We start from the raw sequence: 23,417 nt of genomic DNA, 5'->3' as shown, positions 1-23,417 counted from the left end.
CAGTGCCATCCTGAGTGACACAGATGGCAAAACTGATGAATGAGGATACCCTTTCTATCAGGTTCATTTTCCTTCATTATTTGACATTACACCACTGTTGAGTAGCACCCGAGTTCCCGCTATGGTCACCTAATGGAGTTGTCACAACTGGCCAGATCTCTGCTTGAGTTTTTTTGTTTTGATCTGTCAAGCCTTTCATAGCAGGTAACATGCTCTGATGCATCACTGGAAATTCTCATTTCATTAATCAGCTTTCTATCAAAATGCTGACATTTCACAGATATTCTTCTCCAATAAAAGCAAGGCAATTAAAAAAGTACTTTTGAAATCAGATGGGGAAAAACACTGACCATACAGAAGTTCATTTTTGTCTGATTTAATTTTCCCGAACTGTCTGCATGAGTCTCCCAAGAAATCTACTGAAGTATGGTAAAGAAAGCTTATAAATGTCTGACACATCAGGTAGACAGAAAAATCTGTTTCGCTGCAAAGAAAATGGTTTGATAAAAAAGAAGCAGGAGGTATTTGGGAATTACAACTTATTTCTGGGGTAGAGCTGAGCTCTTTCACTCCATTCAACTTCTATAATCAAGCAAAATATAGATAGAAGCAAGCTCCAAGTAGGCAATCACCTCAAGGATCACATGCATTCTACAATCAAAAAAAAAAAGCAACTAAGTGAATGGCTGAATTGTATTCTAACAATAAGTTGGGCCTTTTTTTCATAGACTCATAGAATGATTTGCATTGGAAAAGACCTTTGATGCTCATCCAGTTCCAACCCCTGCCACGGGCAGGGACACCTTCCACTAGAGCAGGTTGCTTCAAGCCCCATCCAACCTGGCCTTGAACACTGCCAGGGATCGGGCAACCACAGCTTCTCAGGTCAACCTGTTCCAGCGCCTCAGCACCCTCACAGGGAAGAACTTCATAATATCTCAACTAAATCTCCCCTCTTTCACTTCCAAACCATTACCTCTTTTCCTAATGCAACCGGCTCTATTAAAAACTCTGTCTCCCATCTAAGTCCCCCTTTAGTATTAAAAGGCTGCAATAAGGTATCCCCAGATCATCGTCTTCTCCAGGCTGAACAAATCCAGCTCTCTCAGCCTGCCTCTACAGTAGAGGTGCTCCAGCTCTCGCTGCATCTTCATGGCCTCTGGACTCACTCCAACAGCTCCACATCCTTACACTGGGGGCGTCAGAGCTGCATCTTGGTGTCATCTGCAAATTTGCTGAGGGTACTTTCAATCGCACTGTCTGTATTGCTGATTAAGTTATTAAGCAGTATTGGTCCCAGAATCAGTTTCCACTGTAACAGTTTAAAAATAACACTTCTTGGAATTACTCTGATCTTTGACCAGTTCTAGTGCTAACAAAGACAATAAAACTCGATCCTCAGTTTATCATCTTTTGTGACAATATAGAACTTTGCAAGACAGAAGGTTTATACATATTAGCTATGCACACATACATATCTGGTGTAACAAGAGACAAACTAAACAAAGAATAGTAAAGCTAAATGCTTTTATTTTTGACATTTTGAGAGACAAATATCATAAAGAATACCCAAAGCATTTAAAGCCTCTATTTGAAGAGTCAGGTCTTGATGTTAGTGGAAATCATTGAGTACAACTGTTCCCAGCTTACTGCAAATACCCAGTACACTTCCAGTTCTCAAAGCACCACACTACCATACTTATGCTCATGCTGCAACGCTTTCAATATAACAAAACAGACCAAAACAAGACCACATCATAAAGTCAATCCAAAGCCTTTGAGAATGGAAAATAGTAATTAAGAAGAATTAAAAATTAGTTACTGGGCTAGATCCTCACCTGGTAAAAAAAATGCTTAGCTCAACTGATCAATCAATACTTTTAAGTGGGTCAATTTCAGTACAGCTTAACAATGATATAATGAATTTTAACATATTGGAAGTACAACTGAAACCACAGGGTTTACCACCATTTGCAAGATAGTGAGAGACTGAGGGAGAGTGAAAACTTGAATTCATTTCACATTCATCTGCTTGTAAAAGGTGACAAGTTGATAGCTGTGGACCAACATCATGCTATGGTTCAGAGCCAAAGAAAATGTCAACTAAATCCTGCCAATTCCTCAGCTGAGATAAATCATCCTAACTCTATTAGTCAGCCCTCCAACTTCCAGCATCCAAGGATTTGGCTCTATCTACAAGATATGTTCAGACAAGATATTAATCAATGCAGTGTCAACTTGATCGTAGTTTCTTTTTTCTCTTCAAATATTACTTTGTCTTTGATAGTTAAAAGCAAATCTCACTGAAGTCATCTAATTGGCAGGAGGAGGAAAGTATTTACAAAGGCTGTTCCCTATAAACCCAACAGACTAAGTGCCCATCACCTCCAAAGTTGTTTCTATCTAATTGGGTAAATTTTCCCAATTGTTAGTCCATAAAACACTTGGAATCATCAGTCTTTCTTTCTTCCATGAGACTGTGGAAAAGAATAGACGCATCTCCCCTTCCTTGTGTCACCACCTGCGTCTAGGGACAGCCTGGTACTTTGAACACCAGCTGTTTCTGGCAGACCCTGAAGGAGCTTATGAATGAATTCCCATAAACCGTGTCCATAACCAGGCAAAACAAGCAGGCTTCCAATCATCACACACAGCTGGAGCTCAGAGTTATAGCAATCAACAGCAACCCCACGCTCTTCTGAGCTGGACACAACAACAACCATAACATGCTTGACACTGATCCCCATTGCTCCATGTGGAACGAATTAAATTCCCAAAGAATGGAGAAACCCTGCTCAGCCACTACCCAACATTTCAACAGCTCAGGCTTCCCAAGGAGTTTGGTCTGGCCTTAGGACTCATTTCTGCTCTTTCTCAAATGCACTGGGTATGGATATTTTACCCGACGGGGCTGCTCCAAACACAGAGACTTACCATTCAGTCTCTCAAATCTTTGTATTAAAAGGCTCAAACTTACGGTAGAGTGCTGAATGGGTATCCAGGCAGGTGTTTCAACTGAGCATTTGTGGGATGGGCATCTGCCATGGCTTTGCTGCAAATAAGTGAAAATGGCATTATACACAACACAGTATGTGCTGCAGTCGCTAGGCGCAATGGACTCCATTCCAGATGGAGCACCTAGGAGTATGCTAGTATCCCTTACACCTCACAAAGTCATTTTCCACTGTCATGTAGGGAAAACATTCAGCAGTTTGCAGGATCAAAAAGGCTTCAACAGTTATCCATTAATGGTGCTTTGAAGTTCTCATTTATGTGAGTGAACATATCCTTCATCCACTCTGAACCCCAAGCATGTGCCATCTGGCTTTCCTCCACTCTGTAGTTTTTCGAGAACAGTGGAGCTTTAAATAGTAGGTAGAGGTCGGGTTTTTTTTTCCCATTTCATGATGGGCTGCATTTTTCCTCTATGTTCTCTTTAAATCAGCGATAGCAGCAGCCGGAACCACCCCAGGGTTATTTTCCAGGAGGAGTTGGTCTGTCCCAAATTTTTAGTGTGTGTTTCTTTGCTGAGCAGAACGCTCTGCCTGATCCTCAGATTTGCCCCTGAAGGACACGGAGGCAGGCATCCAAGATTCCTGCAGTTCTCTGAAACTGCAGAACCAAAAGAGTGAGGGGTTAATTTAAAGGCTAATGTTCCACATGGCAGTGCAAGATGCAACCGTCAGGCCTTCGGGGTGATCTTCCTGTAATTTCCCTTGCATTTGCAGTGATTCAATTACACTCTAGCAAAGGTTTGGAGCCCATCAGAACAAACTGCACAGCAGATTGGGTCAGAGTCCCTGAAGAAAAGTTCAGACTAAATTCTGGTGTCTGTCACCATTACTCTCAGCATTTCACACATGAGTCAAACTATTATTTAGCTCCTTGAATTGGAGGACTGTTGTAATCATGTGTGTTCCTGAAGCTGGAAATAACATGGAGAAAAAAAAAACCTTTTATTTTCATTTAGGCCAGATATATTTCAAGCAACTACATTCCACCTTTCTTTTCCCCATGCTGAGAGCAAAGGAGAGCAACCTCTGCAAACACTGATGATTAGGCTTCATGCAATTTTCAATTTGAGTCAGACTTATGAACATGAACTAACGAAGCACTATAAGTGCTTTGTGCTTTACCATCAAAAAGCAAACATTTGTAAAGCATTGCAATACAAAATACTTTTATAAGTAAAATAAAATAAAAAAATAAAAAGGAAAAACTATACATATCAGTTTCAGCTTTATATTCCCCAAACATTACAAGCTGGTTATTTTTTATATTTTCAGTTAGACAGCTTTAAGGAATCTTGTCCTGGTTTCACCTGGGAGAGAGTTAATTTTCTTTCTAGTAGCTGCTGCAGTGCTGTGTTTTGGCTTTAGTCTGAGAACAATGTTGATAACACATCGATGTTTTAGTTGTTACTCAGTACCATTTACTCTGATCAAGGGCTTTTCAGTCTTATGCTCTGCCCATGAGGAGGGGCACAAGAAGACGGGAGGAAGCAAAGGCAGGACCCCTAACCCAAACTAGGCAGAGGGGTATTCCATACCATAGAACATCATGCTCAGTATAAAAAATGAGGGATGCTATCCAGAAGGGACCAATCGCTCGGTATCAGTCAGTGGGTGGTAAGCAATTGTATTGGGAATCACTTGGGATTTTTCTTCTCTCTTTTTGCTACCTCCCTTTTCATTACAATTATTAGTAGTAGTATATGTTTTACTGTATTTCAATTATTAAACTCTGCTTATCTCAACCCACATGTTTTACCTTTTTCCAATTCTCCTCCACATCCCACCAGGGAAGGGGAGGAGTAAACAAGTGCCTTTGTGGTATTTAGCTGCTAGGTGGGGTTAAACCACGACAAATATTCACAAAAACAGCTAGCAAGCAAGAACCATTGTACCTTTAGATGCAAATTTAGAAAGTCTTGCTTAAAAGGATTTGGAAAAGTCACTGCTATCACTGCAGTGGTACCCTGCGGGTGTGTGTTATCTGATGTAAGGAAGGGATGAATGCAACAGCAAACTATGTAATCCTATCAAAGTAATAAAAGTATAAATGCATTTTGATCAAAAGACTGCATGAATTATTGCTAATTATTTGTTCGTTTCTTTAATAATGGTACATCTTCAGCCTTTAATCCCAGCAAGATAAAAACAAGAATATTAACAATTTGCTTTGGACAGGAAACTTTATTCTGACCTAAAAGGCTGATCTTACAAAGTCAGGAAACCATGTGTAACCTGGTTGGCAGGAGAGTCCTCAGAAAGACTCCTAACACTCTCAAAGAGGATAAATCTACAAAATAAAAGCTCCAGATCTCACAGCAGGAGGGACTACTTCTCTGCAAGTATTCTTGACTTTGAGATTTGGAACAAAATTCTCCCAAGGCCCATGACACATGTGGATATTGAAAGACCAGAAAGACAGAGGTAACTGGGAATTGCTCGTAGGCAGCAATTCTCCAGAGATCCCAGTTTCTCACCAGGGCTGGGCCGATCATGGATCTGTTCTGTAGGGGACCTGCAGAGTCTGGCCTTTCACAGCGGGAAATTTGGGTTACTGTGCTGATAATATGACATTGCACTGGCATCGTTTGAGAAATGCATGTAGTTCAAGCACAAGGACTGAACACTGTTTTACAGCTTTTGGGGGATTAGGGGGCGTTGGGTTTGTTTATATTATTACTGATTTCTTATTTGAAAGATCATTATTTTTTGTATTAATACCTTTCACACCTTACACTCTTACCTAGCTCAAATAGTTCTAAGAAATAAGGCTGTGCATCAGTTGCTAGTAATGCTTTTCTTCCTAAAAGTGCTCAATTATTTTTGCTTTTAAATCAGCCAAAAGCTCCAACATGTCACAGCTAGAGCCACCAACTGAACAAAAAATAACCCAAAAGCTCAACAGCACATAAAGTATTCTGCAAGCATAGGCAATACAAGTAAACGTAGGAATAACTATGTTGGGAATTATCTGTGGGCTGTAGAAAGAATTAATTGCATTTCATTATTACTGCTAACATTTTCCCCATTTTAGGAGTTTGGTGAGCATATGGAGTAAAGATTCTGGTCCACCACTACACTGAAAAGTAAAAATCTGAAAAGTGATGAAAATCCATCATTGAAATCATCTATCTTCAGACAGCTTTCAAGGGAGGACAGAATTACCTTTAGTCTGCTTTTGATGTTTAATAATATTTATATGCAAAAAGAATATGTCTTATTTTGCTGTTTGGAAGAATATGTTCCAATAAAAGACTTCTCAGTCTGAAATGGAAACAGGGAGGCTGCTTCTCCATAGCTTATGAATGAGTGATTTCCACAATTGTTTTACTGCCTGTCTTTGAGGATACCCGGCCTCCTGCACTAAGCTTCACCCCTGAGACAGCTCCAGTGTACTGATAGACACAACTATCCAGGCATAGGCTTTATCGCAGCTTCATGCAATCAGAGACTTCAAAATATGCAATAAGATCTACAGGTTTTGTAATTTTTGTATAAAGAGACCTTAGGACACAAAAGAATAATGCCATTCTCATTGCTGCATTCACATCAGTCACAGCTTTTTTTCTGGGTTGATAAATTGCACAGCAATAATACAGTCAGGAAGCAATGAAGCGATGACCAAAGTCAGACAGAGATGAAAAACTCCTAGTCAGAGACAGTGCAATCCCTTTTCTGGAGGCCCTGTTACATGTAATCCCTAATCCAATCGGTTTATCAAGCATCCAGAAATGCAGACCCCATAGGTAACCAGGACACAGAAAAGCATCAATTTCAGAAGACAAAACCAAGGCTGCAAGCCCTTCAGAGTCAATGTACAACATCTACCTTCCCAGCATAAAATATTTAAGATAGCTTCTTTCCTACATGCTTTTCTCACTCAGATGTTAAAATAAGTGACTGCTGTTAACACTGGTTAGGAACATCAGTATAATGTATCTTGCAGATACATTAATGTAATGCAGAGTGGTGGCATCAGTCCCACTGCAGTATTGGGACTGAAAGACTGAACATTGGATTGGAAGGGGAGAGCTTTGTGGCACTGCACAAGACAGTCTTCAGGTGACGGAGATGCAGATGGACATCAGCAAGCTCTAGGTAAGATGTGAAGGAAGAATTCCTCTTTTGTGTTGTGTGATCAACTACAGTAACTGCTAAGGTTGTTTGGAGGACTTGAAGAGCAAATACGTATAATTTATTGCCACTTTCTCATAGGTGAGACTATATGTATATATATCACCAATACCAAATTCTGATGGCCAAATATTGCCTAAAGTGATTCTGGCTGGAGACATATTTGGAGGCAAATCTTAGCTATGAAGGAAGATGTAACAAAATCCAGGAGGGATATTTAGGAATATTTCTTCTACTAAAGCTTCAGGGCTCACTGAACTGCAACACTCTAAGATCTGATTTGGTATTCTTTCTCAGAGAAGATATTGGTGGTCAGAGTCAAAAGCAGCCACAGGTGGGATTCTCTTTGTATCCACTGGAATGGCCAAGAATATGATTTGCAAATTATATGCAAGTCCTTGAGTGAGGTCTCCAGTAGCAAAAGATTTGGCTGAAGTCAAACGCAATGGAACATATTTAGCTACTCCCACACATCCTTGCAAATTATCTTCTCTGATGCAGACGATTCCCTGGAGATATGGAAATTGTAGATTTCAACTAAAGGTCTCAACAGAGGTCTCAGACTGTGTAAAATACAACCATATAGTAGGCCAGACCCCTGACCTAATGATTCACTCATAAAAAACCATCTCCTTCTCCTTGACTGCACACATCCTTTCGCTTTTTCAGACTTGCATTGCATCAGGTTAACAGAGAGAGAAGAAAATTTGCATATTAGTAGCAGGCAGATTAAAACACCAAAGAAATACATGATTATGTTGAAGATGCGTGCCAGGAGACACAACTTTTCTGCTTTTAGTGGCCTATTGGACATTGCAAAGAGCCTATTTTGTCAGCTTCTGCTACTTGAAATGCATAAAAATGCAGCTCATCTTGGCACTGGGAAATTATCTTCCCACCTCCACCCAGGCCCTCTGAATATTAGAGAAGGGATGCTAAGGATGTAGAGCTCTGCTATCATCAGGCAGCATTGTTATTAATTGAGCAAGGATCAGGCTCTTGTTTTCTTTTTCCTGCTCAGTATCTCCCACCTTTGCTTGTATCTGCAGCTCTCCACTGCTGTGCACTAGTATTAAGCCCCAACCATATCTGCCTGAGCAGTTAATTGAACATTTTCTCTTCTCCATTTATAGAGCTATTCATAGATTTATGAAACAAATCACCATTCTCCTTTCACAGTTAAAACCAGCCTAAATAAAGACAACTCCCTAAAATCAGCAAATTATAATCTAACAAAATAGATTGGAAATTTCAGTTGCACTAAACAGGGTCAATGCTTGGAAGAAACGAAATGTCACTCAGAAATAGAGATCGGAGTAATTCTTTTCTATTCCTGCTATTGCCATAGAGACCAAGGGAGGGGGAAGACAGGGAAGAAGAGATTTAACAGACTTAATTCTTCCTGAAATTTATAATTAACTACAAGGGAAAAGGGACAATTACCATATTTCTAAAGAATAAAGGAGAAAAAAGTTGAGCTTTTGACAAGATATAATTACAAGACATTACATATGCAATGCACATTGGTTTGTTCTGTGTAATTTTCTTGAGACTCTCCCCCAAAAAGTGTTTTTTTTTTCTAGAAAAGACAACATGTATCTCATCAGTTTACATTCATATTTTGAAATCCAAAAGCCAGAAGCTTGTAATAATTGTCCCAAAATTTAACACTGGGAAATAAAGATTTGAAATAGATACTCAGATATACTCCCCATGGGTCAAACATCTATGGGTATATTGTCCAGCTAAGATCATTGAAAAGGAACTTCCCGCTCTTCTAAGACTGTGCAGTTTAGCCAGCAGCACACCCATAGTCATCAAAGCTGTCCTCAAGTACCACTTCAGAATGGAGTTTACTAAATTACATGTAAATTGCATGGATTCAGCTCTATCCCACTTTCAGGGACTGGCAGGAAAACACCACAGTTTGAAGTGCTCATCACCACCTAATAATGACTATAGAAAAAGATTTTAATTTTAGCTAAATGTGAATCTCTAGGGGGGAAATCATTACGTTCCCTTTGTTTTGAGTTTGTTATAGCCAGGAAATTCAACACAAAAATCTTAGCCAGGCAGTTTATGATTTCAAACTGTAATGATTCAAAGCCTGAAGCCTTGCAAGGAGAAAACAACAAATGTTGCCCAAATCTATTAACAATGCACGGGCACATAGAAATGTGGCTTTTTTTTTGCTTCATATCCAGCTAAATTTAAATCAGACCCTCACGTAGTGCAGCTTCCTACAGCTCTGCTGCTTTTCGTAAGATTATACGAGTATACAACACCTGAGGCACTGATTCAAGCTCAGTATTCATACCTAGCTTTATAATTTCCTAATGTGGGGACTGACTCTACAGCCTTTCGGGCACATACAGATGATCTTGTAAGAAGGCCCACAAAATAAATTGAACCTCATTCTTTAAGTACGTACCTCTCCGAACCTCTATTTTTGTTTTTTTTCAGATTAACACATTATAACTGGGGAAAGGTGGTAAACAGGCCTATTTTCTTCAGTAAGGCCAATTATAAAAGCACTTCATAAATAGTCTGTTAGTTATTTGCATTGGCATCAGGCCACCAGAATCAATAACTCAAACTAACCTCATGGTGGATTCACCCCTGCAAGGTGAGACCAACAGCTGGCATATAAAGTGTGGACCTGCCCTCCACCTCCAGCAGGTGACCTGATCTGATTTACCACTCTGCCCTTCTGAGAGCATCTTGGGACTTGGTTTTACTGCTGCTCTAAATCAGAGAGGCTGGAGGTGAGGTCACTCCAGTGGTGCCACCTGCACATTTTTCCACTCTTCAGCCAAGTTCTAAAAACACTCTTTAAATCAAATGTGTTGGCACTGGGAGTAAACTGTGTTGGATAAATGCTGAATGAGTGTTGCCCCCTCACTTGGAGAATCCACAGTATTCTAATGAGACACAAGACCTGCTCCTACCTTTCCTAAGCATGGCACGCTGATTTATAATGATATACTTGACGTATGCTGGCAGTTTCAAAGTCAAAGTCAAGCCACAGCAACCCCTCTCTCAGATTCACAGTGATGCTACTAAGGACATGAGCTCTGAATTTTGCCTTGTCTTCCACTTTGGGACTGAGGGAAAGGAAAGCTAACACTAAACAAAAAGACATGGTGCATATTGTACAGCTCTTCTCTGCTTCATTCTTCATGCTGCAAAGTGGGGTGATGAGTGCATAGAGTGGAAGACACCTACAGAAAAGTCATACATCAGCCAGGGTCTAAGGCAGATGTTGGTCACGTACTTGACGCAGTGGATGTTTATTTTCCACAATCATTGCACATATTGAGATCTCTGCTTTCACATCTGTCAGAGTTTTGCCTTAAGTGCACACATTGGTGTCCTCTGTTCCAAATACATTGCTGGATGAGTGGAAGAAAATAGGACAGACAGATGTTGCTGGCTCCTGGCAACCTTGCCAGTCAGAAATGTACATATTCAGCCTTGGTTTAGGTCAACATAAGCAAGCACATCGCCCTGCTTCACAGCACCATTACAAAACAGTTTTTTTCCTTCCATCTTTATTTCATTCTTTTAAACTCTTGAACAAAATCCTTAGAAAAGGTGCTGGACAGACAGCCATGAAAAGAGGGATATTGTGAACATACCAAATTAGACTAACACAGAATTAAAAGAACAAAGCAAAACACCAAACTTCTTCACTAGTGGAATCAACTGAGATTTTCATGAACTCTAAAAAAAAAAACACCCAAAAAATAACCAACCAAAAACCCCAAATATACAAGACCTTTTTTCCATTCACATGAATAATCACAGTTTCATTTAACTGTGTGCTCCCACAGAGGTCAGTGATAACTGAATAAAACATGGAGCCTGTGTAGTGAGTGATCTAGTTTAAACCACCATAGAGTTAAGTGGAAGGTGGTAACAAGAACCCCCCAAGAAGGAGTAATTGTTGCATAATTTTCAACATTTTGACGATGGAAATTTATTCTTGTAGCTAATAAAACCAATAGGCTCAAGGTGGGCATTCTCCCTGGGTCTGAAGGTGGCCAATTCTCTGGGTCACAGGAAATATACTGACGCCAGTGCTCAGTGCTATGAACATGAGAGTCAGGCAACAAAGAGGGAGTGGTTTAGGTTTTGTGAATAAATTCAGGTTATTTTACTGGTGTCTGGTCTTCGTGTATACCTTTGCAAGCTCTTCTCAAAACACAGTAGCTTTCAGGTGATAAAATCTGGGATTTTAAGCCAACCTGAAAACACAGCTCCCAAACAAAACAAGAGGTGACCACAGTAGCAACTGACATTGACAGTTCTTAGGGGCATTAATGATATTAAGGATAACAAAACATTAGACTACATTTCCCAGGAAGTTTTAAAATCTCTATCCTAGGAAAAGATCTTTAGCTAGTCCTCCTTGTGACAGACGACTGGGTGCCCATAGTGGGATTGTCTGACACCAAGTACTGGGGGTTTCAGTGAAGCAGCCCCTGTTATAGTAACTCTTGTCAAGCAACACAGAGCTATCTATTTTCTTTTTCACCAGAGGCAGCTACTGTTGTATTCACAATTCTGTAGAAGGCAGAAGGACGGATGATAGCTAGGGGAGAGGACAGCGTGTTGCCTCTGACTGCTGGGAGGCACAGTGAGAATGTTCTTCCTTCTCAAAAACTCTTGGTGCTCCTGTTGGGATGGAGTCTTGATCTAAGCTGTCATTAATACTGAATTCTTCCTAATGATAAAATAATACCACTAATTAATGTGCTTTACGCAACAATAAAAGAAAAACTATGCTGGGAACATGATCAATTAAAATAAACTAGGAGACCATAAGAAGTTGTCCTTGACGGATTCAGCATTTCCTAAGTCCTGGGTTCAGAAATGCATGGAAAAATGAAGGAAATAAAAAAGGAGAGGAAGAATCTGCACTAATTTGTACAGATCTTAAATCTATCTTAAACATGTCTTACATTTTGGCTGAAAACTTAATGTCAATAGGATTTAAGGTCTGGCAAGGTACATCAGAAATTAATTTTATTAGATGGTGTCTTTCACCATATAGATTTCAAAGCAGGATCTTTAGATTCATTGCACATAATCTACAAGGGCATATTCACCCCAGCATATTTATGACATTTTCTGTAGACTGGAAATACTGAAAATTCCAGACTAAAATTAATCACCATGTGTTAATAATGTCAACTTTTTTAACAGGGTTCATTTTTTGCAATTTAAGCAGCATTTATCTATCACTCTTATTTTATTACTTATAAGATCTGAGGAATAAAGCTGATGTATTTACTTCATCTTGACATTAAGATCCACTTTTCCAAGAATGAGAATGGCAATCATTTGCACAAATCAAAACCAGGATATTCAAATAAGGATAATTAACTGATCTGAGGCCAAAAAGGACCAGACTGTTGCTCTGTAGAATTCATACTTCTTGAAATGATTGTTTTTTAAACCTCAAATGGCCTGGGAAATGTCTGCTCTTATTATATTGGTGAAAATTGCCATAAACACAGGCCATAAAAACTTTGGAGGAGAGAAGCAGAGTTACTCCAGTACACAATAAAACACATAAAAGCAGATTATGAATCAATACAATATAACAACACTGGTGCAGCGTTTAAATGTGGCACCAAACAAGATGAGGAAATCAACTAATTTATCTGGCTTCAACCCTTTGCAATATGAAAGTATCCTGAAATTAGGGTTTTGTCATTATTCAGCTCAATTATGTATGATAATATAGCGGTCCTATATGCATCCAATTGCAGATCACACACAGTTCACAGTCTTATCTCATTCCAACGTAAAAGTTGGCAGCAAAGGCTGAATTTCTGAAGTTGAATATTTGAGGCTTGTATGTTTGACTTTCAGATCATTTCAGCCATTTAGTGGTAGATTCTAGAGACAGAAAAGCTGGGAGGAAAAATATTGGTGTAGATGGTGTTGGAAGCTCTGCCCAAAGCAAGATCAGTAGTGAGATGATAGTAAGTCTACATTTGTTATTGCCCAGAAGGCCCTGGGGAAATGTTCAGTGGAAACTTTCATCACCAATTCATAAAACAAATAAAGTGGTGGTTTTTGATATTAAAAAAAAGGCACTGGACCATGTTCTTCACCCAATTATGCCATCCTAAAAGCAGACTAACTACCCTCTCCAAATCCAGTTACTATACACCTCCTTGCCAAACTTTTGCCAAGGATGGTTATGATTGCAGGTCCCCACTGCACCACTGGACACCAAGAAGTGGGACGGATCACCACTCTTTTTTTCCCACATTCCTGCTTATTTACAATTGGAAAGCAATGTCTTGGAGTGTAAACTGGATGTTTAGCATGATGCTGGATCCAACCTTTGCTCGGTGGTGCTGCACCGCTGCTGCTGAGCACTTTTCACCAGTGTGCGTCAATGGGCACCCACAGGCAGCTCTGCTCTGCTCCAGGGCAGGTGGATGATGTAGTCTCAGGTTGAGTACAGCCTGTGGGAGCCAGAAGGACTTGGAAACAACAGGAGGTGAATGAGGTCACAGGAGCATACACTCCTTCTGTGGCCTCATTCACCTCCTGTTCTTTCCCCATATGGGTTTCTCCACCAGCAAGATGGGAATGACAGCTCGCATCTGTTTCTACAGCTCCACCGAGCTCCCTGCTCTCTCTGGCAGCCACCCGCCACCCCTCAGTGCTGCCCATGGGTGCTCGGTGTGTCTCCTCCTGCCCTTATCTGTGTCACAGATGGAGGTCCCCATTTTGCATGGCCATGACGCAAAAAATGACAGCAATGATGACAGTAATGCTAACCATTGGTTTGCCTTCCCATTTACACAGCCTTCAGGTGCTCTGGCAACCCCATACACTTTGAAAGTCCTATGCAATTGATAAAATTCATCAAAAATGAAGCAGAACAGGGAGTAACTGTGCTGAACCCCAATGTCTGGGCTTCCCCTGGCAACTGCTCCTTACAAATACTATCACCACGTGCAAATGCAGCTACAAACATGCGCTGCCTGACCTGTAGCAACAGAAAGAGAGTTCCCTGATGATCTCCCTGTCATTTAATATTAAGTTAGTTTGCTAAGTTTGAGGACATCTCCAAGAATCCTTCAGCCTAGACCTTAACATTGGGAATTGTCCTTAGCCCTAAAGTCCTCAGCCTGCCACTGCTGTTGTAGATAAAAAAATGCTTATATGCAAGTTTGGAAGGGATTATTTAGAAGGACCATTCCCAAACAGTCAGGTTGGATCTAACACCAGTATAAGAGTGCTGAATTGGGACCAAGGCATTTTTATTTTTCAGGCCTGGAGATGCAAAGTAAGCTATGTTCCCCCCCCCCCCAAAAAAGCCACAATAAGCCACAAGAAACTTGCATCTCTCCAATCAGAAACATCATGACTATCTAAACTACATCTGATTGGCCTCTTTAAAGTCCTAGGACCCATATAATGCCCCCCCTTTATTTTTTTATTCATTACTGTACAGAATAGACTGATAAGTTGAGAAAATATGTGCACTATACCATGCATTTGAAAGTGCTCTAGTAGCTGGAGATATTAATAGACACGAGCATAGGATAAGATAAAATATAAAATCATCCCTTTTGCCAGTATAAATAAGTAAATTACATATCATTTAGGAAGTGATACAGAAACAAACTGCATAATCTACAGAAAAAAAAGAGAACAAAACGCTCATTGTAGCAAAGCTTATTTATCACTTTATCTTGCAACCTGACACAGTACATGCTCAATCTATTTAATTACAGGAACAGAAAAATATCAGAGAAATATACACACATAACAGCAATGTTTCCAGTCCTACCTTGGTCGTGACAATGCACAGACAATCCATTCTGTAAATCTCCACAGGAGTGTATGTAAATCATAAAAACAAATCAGCAAGGGTGAGGAAAGGCTTTTGAACAGCATGAACAGAACCGGAGGCTTGAATCTGCACAGCCTGCTTTTCCAAGTGGGGCCCTCATAAGAAACTCGAGTCCTCCTCCACAATGCTAAAGGCAGTCATGATGCTCACAGGGATCAGTAAACCCACTAGAAATCATCTCAAGCAAAACTTCCAGGTGGCTTATCAGGCTTGATTGCTGCATTGTTCAATCTGTGATCAAAATATTCTGTTGGATGGTATGCAGCCTTCTAAATGGGAAGATGAGAACCACAACAAGCACAAAAGAGCAAAAAAGCATCACATTTCAGCCCTGGCTCTGGTTTCACAATTCTGATCTGCTGTTTCAGTATACCCATAAGATTCCGTTTGCCAAGTCTGCCTCTCTCTCTCTCTCTCTCTCAATCTCTCTCCCTCCCGCTCTCTCCTTCCCTGTCTCTTTTTTTCTCCCCCCTTTCGCTTGCTCTCTCCCTCCTCTTTCCCACTAACTCCGAGCAAGCACACGCAACACACACAACTATCGGGCCCATCTATCACAGCGCTGTCACTCCTCTGCCAAAACAACTGCTTTGGGTTGTAAGGGGGTTTTTATTAAGAGCGTGATTCCTACAAACATACATATTGCTTGAAGTGCATGACTGAAACATCTGAGGTGTGTGCGAGAGCTCGTGCGTCACATGCAAAATCACTCGGAATTACTAGGTCAGATTCGCATTCAGGAAGCGAATATAAATAACAGCTGGATAAGGCAAACTTTCAGAAAGTATAATAGAAAATAATCGGGGTGGGGGGGGGAGGAAAGGGAATCACACATTTACACATGCACGCGGGTCTGTGAAGCACAACGGGGATAAATTATAGTTTACCATCCACGGGAAAAACACTCCTCATTACATTCATTATTCAAGGCTACAGAAGGGCACCTTCCCCCCCCACCCCTACTTATGAAAAATACATTAAAGTTTTAATTTGAGAGAGCACCCTGAACAACAGAGCTGAAAAACTCCTTCTCTCCCAAACTTTTCTCTGCATCTTTGACAGATCCACAGACTTAATCAATTTATCTCATGTTCTGTATGCTTTGCTCAGAGTTTTACAGACTGTTTAGCCTCAAAGCCCTACCTTTCTTGCAGTGATGCTGGTGCAGAGCTTGCCTTTCAGGTGTCTTACATGAATCATTCTGAGTTAGAAAGCCCGCTGTCAGCTCTTAAAGTCTTCCCTCTCACAAATAGAGGAAGAGAGAGAGAGAGAAAGAAGAAAGAGGGAGGGAGAGAGAAAGAGACACAGAAGGGGAGAGATATGTAAAATGAAAGCTCTGGCCAAAGAGAGAGGAAAATCAATGCTCCTATTCACTGGAAAAAAAAAAATACAGCCAACTGGACTGTTGACAGCAACAAGAGGAAACGTCTAGACACCCATACATTACAATTCACCTTTTCAACACACTGGACAGCACAATTCCCACTGGGTGCTTTGCTGAGGATCTCTCATTCTCACTCAGAGCTAAAATATGTTTTCAATAAAATGAGCCTTTCCAAGAAAATAAAAGGATATTTAAGAATCTTCTCCTTTCCATAAATTACTCGGGTTATAACCCTAATAATCTTGTGACTGCTAAAGCAGCAAGAGGCTCAGTAAATGACACACATTATTTTGCCAAAATGAGGTCACTGCTACCAAAGTTACAAAATCCATAGTGAATCAGATATGTGGTCAGAGAGCAACCAACCCTCCCCCAACTATTAAAGTCTTGGTGGATATAACATCTTAAAGAGAAAGTCTCTAGAGCACTTACAACTGTGTCTAAAACTTTAACTCACTCTAAGCAACCACATGTACACAAAGCAAACTTGATTTGTGTTTACCGGCTGCACTGGAACCTGCAGGTTTTCTCCCTACTGAGATTTAGTCCAGTAGCCAAGCAGTCAGACAAGCTTATTAAACTATAGATTATACAAAACAGAGGACTTTCAAACCTCCTTGAAGCAATAACCAATTAACCATTTCCTTAAGAACAAATTAACCCATTTAGTTGGTCTATCTTAAGTCCTTCTTGTGCTCTAAGCATGACAGGGTAAAAGGGAACGCAGTCAACTCTAAATTCAGGAGATATTTCAACACTTAGATGTAAAGCATCCAAGAGTTTGTTCTCTTCCAATTGGTAGATTCAAGCTGATCGAGTAAGGTGTGAAGTATTTCCATACGTATAATTACCTAATGACTTGGCTGTAAAATTTCATATCATTCTGGCATATGGAGATATCTTCTGAAATTGGTCTCCAAGTGCATGATCTGTAAATGCTTCTACTTGCAAGTAACTACTGCTGTGAGCTGGTCCCCGTGAATCCATGATCCTATTTACCATTTATACGAAAAACAGATAATATGAACCCTCTGAGGCTGTTTATGTGAGCAACATGACTCATGTGTGTGGCTCGGAAAATCACGCTCAATTAGTGTACCTAAAAGCTTTCTCCTGCACTCCTCCAATTTTAAGCTATCACTTCCTTCCATAAAATGCAACAATGAGTATTTAACAGAGCAGGATTTGAGCTTAGCTTAGTTGAGTGCCATGGTCCCCAAAATACTGCTGCCTGCTTTTTACCCTCAGAATTTCCTGTGGCCCCAGGAAGACACCCGTGTTTCTGGGGATATAAACACCACCTTCATCGTTCTGTAGGCTCACTTTGGTTTGCGGTCATAGCTTCTCACACACATCTATCAATGACTTGACAATGTCAGGACTGCAGTATGAGAACAGATCATAGAATCAGAATAGTTAGGGTTGGAAAGGACCTTAAGATCATCCAGTTCCAACCCCCCTGCCATGGGCAGGGACACCTCACACTAAACCATGTCACCCAAGGCCTCGTCCAACCTGGTCTTGAACACTGCCAGGGATGGAGTATTCACAAACTCCCTGGACAACCCATTCCAGTGCCTCACCACCCTAACAGTAAAGAACTTCCTCCTTATATCCAATCTAAACTTCCCCTGTTCAATTTTTAACCCGTTACGCCTTGTCCTATCACTACAGTCCCTAATGAATAGTCCCTCCCCAGCACCCCTATAGGCCCCCTTCAGATACTGTCAGTGGGACTTCAGTGTTTCTCCCAAAGATAGAGTTCCTTATTTTCATTAACTACCCACACCATGAGGCTGAGCTACCTCATTTTCTTCTTCAACTAGATACTTTTTCCATTCATTTTTCTCCACAAGTGTAAGATTTTCAAATCTTTGGTACTGCTTTACCCTTCATTAACTACATCTCCTTCTGCTCTAATTTCTGCAGGTCATACTGCTGCTTAGTTCTATTTTTTCCTGTGCTCTACCAGCTTTCATGTTATCTGTACATATGATCATGATTGGAAAGACTTGACCCCAAACCAAAACAAATAGAGAAGCAGCCATCTGAGGTGAAAAGAGATGGTTTATAGTTGCTCATAGTTGATTTAGATGGTCAAAAATAACCTCTGTGATGAGCTCTGACTGTAAGAAAGCTTTAATACAGGAAGAATCACAACTGTTTCCCACTGTGATACCTAGTGGCTTTGCAGACCATCATGTGAAAGCCACTTACCCAGGCGGCTGCTTCCTTCTCTAATTTTACCTAGGTGTCTATTGCTAAGTCATACAGAAACAAACAATATGAGGTAAGTGGGTGAAATGTGATGGTCTGTATAATGCAGTAGATTAGACTGGACAATTCAATGCTCCTTTCTGGCATTGAAACCTTCACTGGTACTTCCACTTGGATAACCAAAGTTTAATTGGTTAATTGGGCAGTTATATTTAAAACCAGAGCCTGTAACATCTAGCTTTACAATATTTGTGAAAGCAAGCTTCTGTAAAACCTAAAACCAACAGAAAGCATTCTCTGGGGGTTTTCTTAGCCTTTTATGACACACCTTTTTAAACATTTCTTAAATTCTTTCAAAACCTAAATATTATTCAGCAAAAACCGCAAAGAGAAATTTATTCTTTAAAACAAAGCAAAGCTGGCTTCAGAATTATCTCTTCTTCAAACAGTACAAGTGAAGAAAAACAAGTGTACTAGGTCTCCAAGTTTTGGAGCAGACACTAGCAAAGGAGACACCTACCAGACTGCTAACACAGCATTAGCAATGTCAGCATCTTGCAAAATCTAGCCAGTGACTATTTAGGGCTTTATGCACCTACACAGAGAACATATAAACACATACATCCTCTTTCAAACGTGAGAAAGATTTATTTACTCTTAATGTAAATAGATGTGTACTATGGATTCTTACTGATGGAATTAAATTGCCAGTGTTTCCCAGGGAGTCATAATCTCTTTCTTTTTAGGCCTTATATTACACCACGTTACTTCTCTCCCAAGAGGGCAACTGATGTAGTCATTAACTTATATCTTTATGGTCAGAGCTCATTTACACTTCCTGAGCTCAGTTCTAGCCATGTTGCTGTGCATCACAACTGGTTAGTTAGTAGGTTAACACTGGGACAGAAGTTATCTAAGCAACTATACACTTGAAGGGAAAATGTCTTGAGACAGCCTCTCTATTGTTTGTGCTACTCCTAATCTTGCAGGTCCTGAATATGTAGTTAGGAGTTAGAGATGAAATGTCAGAATAAATCCTGCTTCAGCCAGAAAGAGTGGTTAATACAAATTTCAGGAGACATAAAGCTCTATATACCTTAGTCACTAAGAATTTTAATGCAGTTCCCAGGTAGAACCAGAAGCCTGTGAGTGCTGGTGTTAATTTAAAGATCAACAAATTAACAATTCTGCCCCTCTTGACTGCAGCAGCCCTGACAGCAGCAAGACTGCAACTGGCCTCAGGCCCACGAGAGTCTCAGGCTGAAGCTGTAACAAGAATCATTCCCCCTTCTCCTGTGGGAGAAGGCAAATTTCATTGCTATTTAGCACAATCAATGTTGGAATCCTGACCAATTCCTCTGGCTGGTAACTTTCCCAACAAAAAGAAAAAGGCAATTTGCTTTCTGTAAGGAAGTACAGACCTCCCCACTCTGAGCTCTGCAGATAGATGCTAAACTGTATGTGAAGAATTGCAGGCTGGACAGGGCGTCCACATCATGAGGACTTTGCACCCAAGTGTCTATGGTATTCCCAAGCTCAAGAGCCACAGAAAAAGGGTTTTTTTCTGCTTCACAGCTGTGGAGAGGATCCCCTCTCTTCCTACCTCAATTACATGCCCAGCTTACCACCCCTTAATTCAGTATGTGGGAGCTTGCACCGCTTTAGCCCCAGTGCTTGGCTAAAAGTTTTGGTGTTTTAATAGACAAACTGCACTTTGTTGATCCTGTTTGCAACCCGACTGTAATACCTAGCCTTTGGCTGCTACACCCAGTGGTGTCTAATGTCATTTGCCTCCAAGCATGCAGTGGGACAGCAGGATGGTTGCCTCCCTTTCTCTCCAGGAGTCAGTGTAATCAATGGATCACAGAAGTGACAATGGAAAGGACCTGAGAAGGTTTTCATTCCAACCTCATATTCAAAGTAGGTTCAGCAGTGAGGTCTGATCAGGTTATTCAGGCTGTTATCCAGTCTGGACTTGAAAATATCCAAAGATAGAGACAGTGCAACCTCTCTAGTAGTCTCATTCCCAGAAACTCATAAGCTTAGGTGCCTATGAGAAGACAGTGAGGTTATGTGGGTACAGAGTATGGCTTGCAGGGTTGTAGGAGATGCACATTCATAATCACAGGGTGTGGAGCAGAGGATAGGGAAAGGCTGAGCCATTTCACAGCTCTGAAGGGCCTTGGATAAGCTAACCTTCTGAAAGCTCTGCAGCCTTCATCAACTTAAAACTAATGCCTAATGTCATATTATTAAAGCCATAATTGTTTTCTCTTGCTTACCACAAATCCCTTATTCAGCATGAAACAGAAGCACTTCAGTTACAAATGCTCCATGGCTTTATGTGGGCTGGGATGCTCTGTGATAAAAACACATGGTACTCAAGGGCAATATGCCCTAAAGTGGCTCTTAGCTATCAAGATCCACGGTGAATGAAGAGTTCATTTAAATTCTTGAGCATTTTGCCTGTGGAAGTAAATCTAACAACCAATTGATCATCAGGAACTGAAAAGCTCTGGTGCATATGTTTAAACATGTAGTCAGTCCTAAATAGCTATGTGTCACTGTCATAGCAGTGTGCCATTGACACACAAGCAACAGTCACTTGAAAAAGGAATCAGACAAAATTGCCCTTTCAGATAAACTGACACACTAAACCACAACTTCCAGAAAATGAAAACAAAACATCTGCTATCTGCTCTCCCCTGGTACCGGGAACTGAAGAAAATACCACTCACAGCCCTAAATGTCTTAGAGTTTGACAATGGAACTGCCAATTTTTGGAGTTTACTCTCACTTACACTTTGTGCTGGAGCATAAAAATGCAGTACATAGAATTGCTGATGGAGAGACACTGAGTCCAGGAGGTCGTCTAAGTAGGGAAGATGGTGCATGTCCAATTGGTCATTCATACTGGATATGTTCTTGTGGAGCTGAGCTGAGATCCACTTCATGCCATGATCTCTACAACATCCTCATGGACACAATGTATATAGGGTATATATCAAGCTTTTGATAATTCCTTGCTTTGAGGAAATAATTTCTTTCACAAATATAGAGACAGATTTCAATGAGTATACACGCTCCTGTATTTCAACTCTCAAGTAGCGCCACTGTCCTCTATGGCACAAAAGTTTTTCTCGTCAACTGGGAACACGGCAACGCAAGAAACTCAACAAGTCGTGCTAGGCAATTAGTTCATTCCATCTTGACAAGTTAATGAACAGAGAAATCAACTTAGAAATATAAACAAAGCCCACAGAAAAGCCTTAGACAAGAGGAATTATCTGCACGTTTCCACTGTTAGAAACGACTTTCACCGGTCTACAAAGTATCGCATAAGCTAGCCAACTCAGTTAATGTCTGTTTTCTTTTCATCATGTTTCCAGCTTGCTAACTTTAAAAGAAAGCTTAATAATTTGCTTTCACTTATGAAAGAAAAAATACACAATGACTTCAAGGCTGGAAGCCTACATAATTGTATCTAAGCCCAGGAGAATTGTTCCAGCCAAGTTGTGAACCTATCAAAATAATGGAGATGTTATAATGAAACACTTATAACTCAACCATTGCATGCAGCAAGGCTGTTCCAAAGAGAACTGTAACATACCTCCTTGCCACAGCCATGAACTCATATTGCTTCGTGTATTATTCAGCGTACTTTTACGGTACGTATCATTAGACTGCCCATACAAAAATCATCACTTCACTGACATTTATATTCTTCCATACTGACTCCAGGCCAAAAATTAACTACAACACACACAGAGAGACTGCAAACACCTTGAATAAAACTTACTAACTGTGCAACACCTTGGACTTCAAAAATACACTGTAATGAAAACACCTTGAATCAGAAATCCTGTAGAGCCATCACTGATATTAACATATTCACATAAAAATAAAAAGTAAATCCTGACTAGGACAGCATAAAATGCACTGGGCTAGTAACAATAAATTGCAGCCATACGCCTTATTTGATAAGGTAAGGTACATACAGTCATTAGGCACAAAAAAAAAATGACTGCAGGAGCTCAAATTCAATATATTCTACATATTTCACCTCCAACAAAACTTGACTAAATAAAGATTTAATTTCACATCACAAAAAAATGGACCATACCTTTGTCTTCATGTCTACCACGTAACTTTCGGAAGTCTGGTTCTTCTTTTCATGTTCACATTGGCCAGATCCTTCTGATCCATTGGAAGCTGCAGACTATGGAAAAGGGGAAAAATTCAAATAAAGTACACTACAATTCTATTATACTTGAATCTAAAGATCAGCATGTACATACAAAATGCTTGCCTGAATACTGATAAATATCAGGTGGTTCTTACACAAGATTTTCACCTCAATGTTTTGTCATGCAAAATTTTCTGGGGTTAAACAAATAGCCACTCATGGAAGTCTGTGGAAGTCTTAATAGGCTAAATCTACAAGATGGTGCTTATCATAATCTCTAGGTGACTTCAGAAGGCACTCAAGGGGCTCTGCAGCTCTCAGCATCAAAACAAAGAGATAAAGAAGGAAATCAGTGCCCTGCCAAATAGGCCCTCGTATGGAACAGCTGCAGGAATAACACCTTAACAGAGTTACCTGGTTTGCTTTCTCATTTCTAATTCATTACATTCTCCTAAGTGACATATTTCTGAAAAGTTTCATGCTTGTGTAGTAGTCATATTTGCAAATCTTACAAATTCAGATGCTTATTTTGTTATCTTTCCTTTCTTTATGCATATTTACATCTTCTATTGCTTACAGAAAACCCTCATAAAAAAAAACACT

General features: G+C 40.3%; 1 protein-coding gene across 19 annotated transcripts in view; it reads right to left on the bottom strand.

Annotated features, from left to right (window-relative positions):
• DLG2 (discs large MAGUK scaffold protein 2) overlaps positions 1-23,417 on the bottom strand; it is a 1,003,655-nt gene that overhangs the window by 831,937 nt on the left and 148,301 nt on the right. For 14 of the 19 annotated variants that reach the window (XM_062639108.1, XM_062639096.1, XM_062639094.1 and 11 more), the window contains 2 exons: positions 22,752-22,847; positions 2,978-3,052 (listed from right to left, as the gene is read on the bottom strand). In XM_062639108.1, the coding sequence (XP_062495092.1) occupies positions 2,978-3,052; positions 22,752-22,847 (171 nt within the window). Of the gene's footprint in view, positions 1-2,977; positions 3,053-14,967; positions 15,538-22,751; positions 22,848-23,417 lie in introns of those variants that run through there. The other 5 variants (XM_062639100.1, XM_062639107.1, XM_062639118.1 and 2 more) reach the window with 4 other exon arrangements.

The sequence above is a fragment of the Pezoporus occidentalis genome, unplaced genomic scaffold (assembly GCF_034315485.1).
Source record: "Pezoporus occidentalis ecotype Australia unplaced genomic scaffold, CSIRO_AGI_Poc_V1 ctg6, whole genome shotgun sequence".
NCBI classification, from domain to species: Eukaryota; Metazoa; Chordata; class Aves; order Psittaciformes; family Psittacidae; genus Pezoporus; species Pezoporus occidentalis.
The sequence above is the reverse complement of the archived record's forward strand: the minus strand, read 5'-3'. Positions and strand labels throughout refer to the sequence as shown.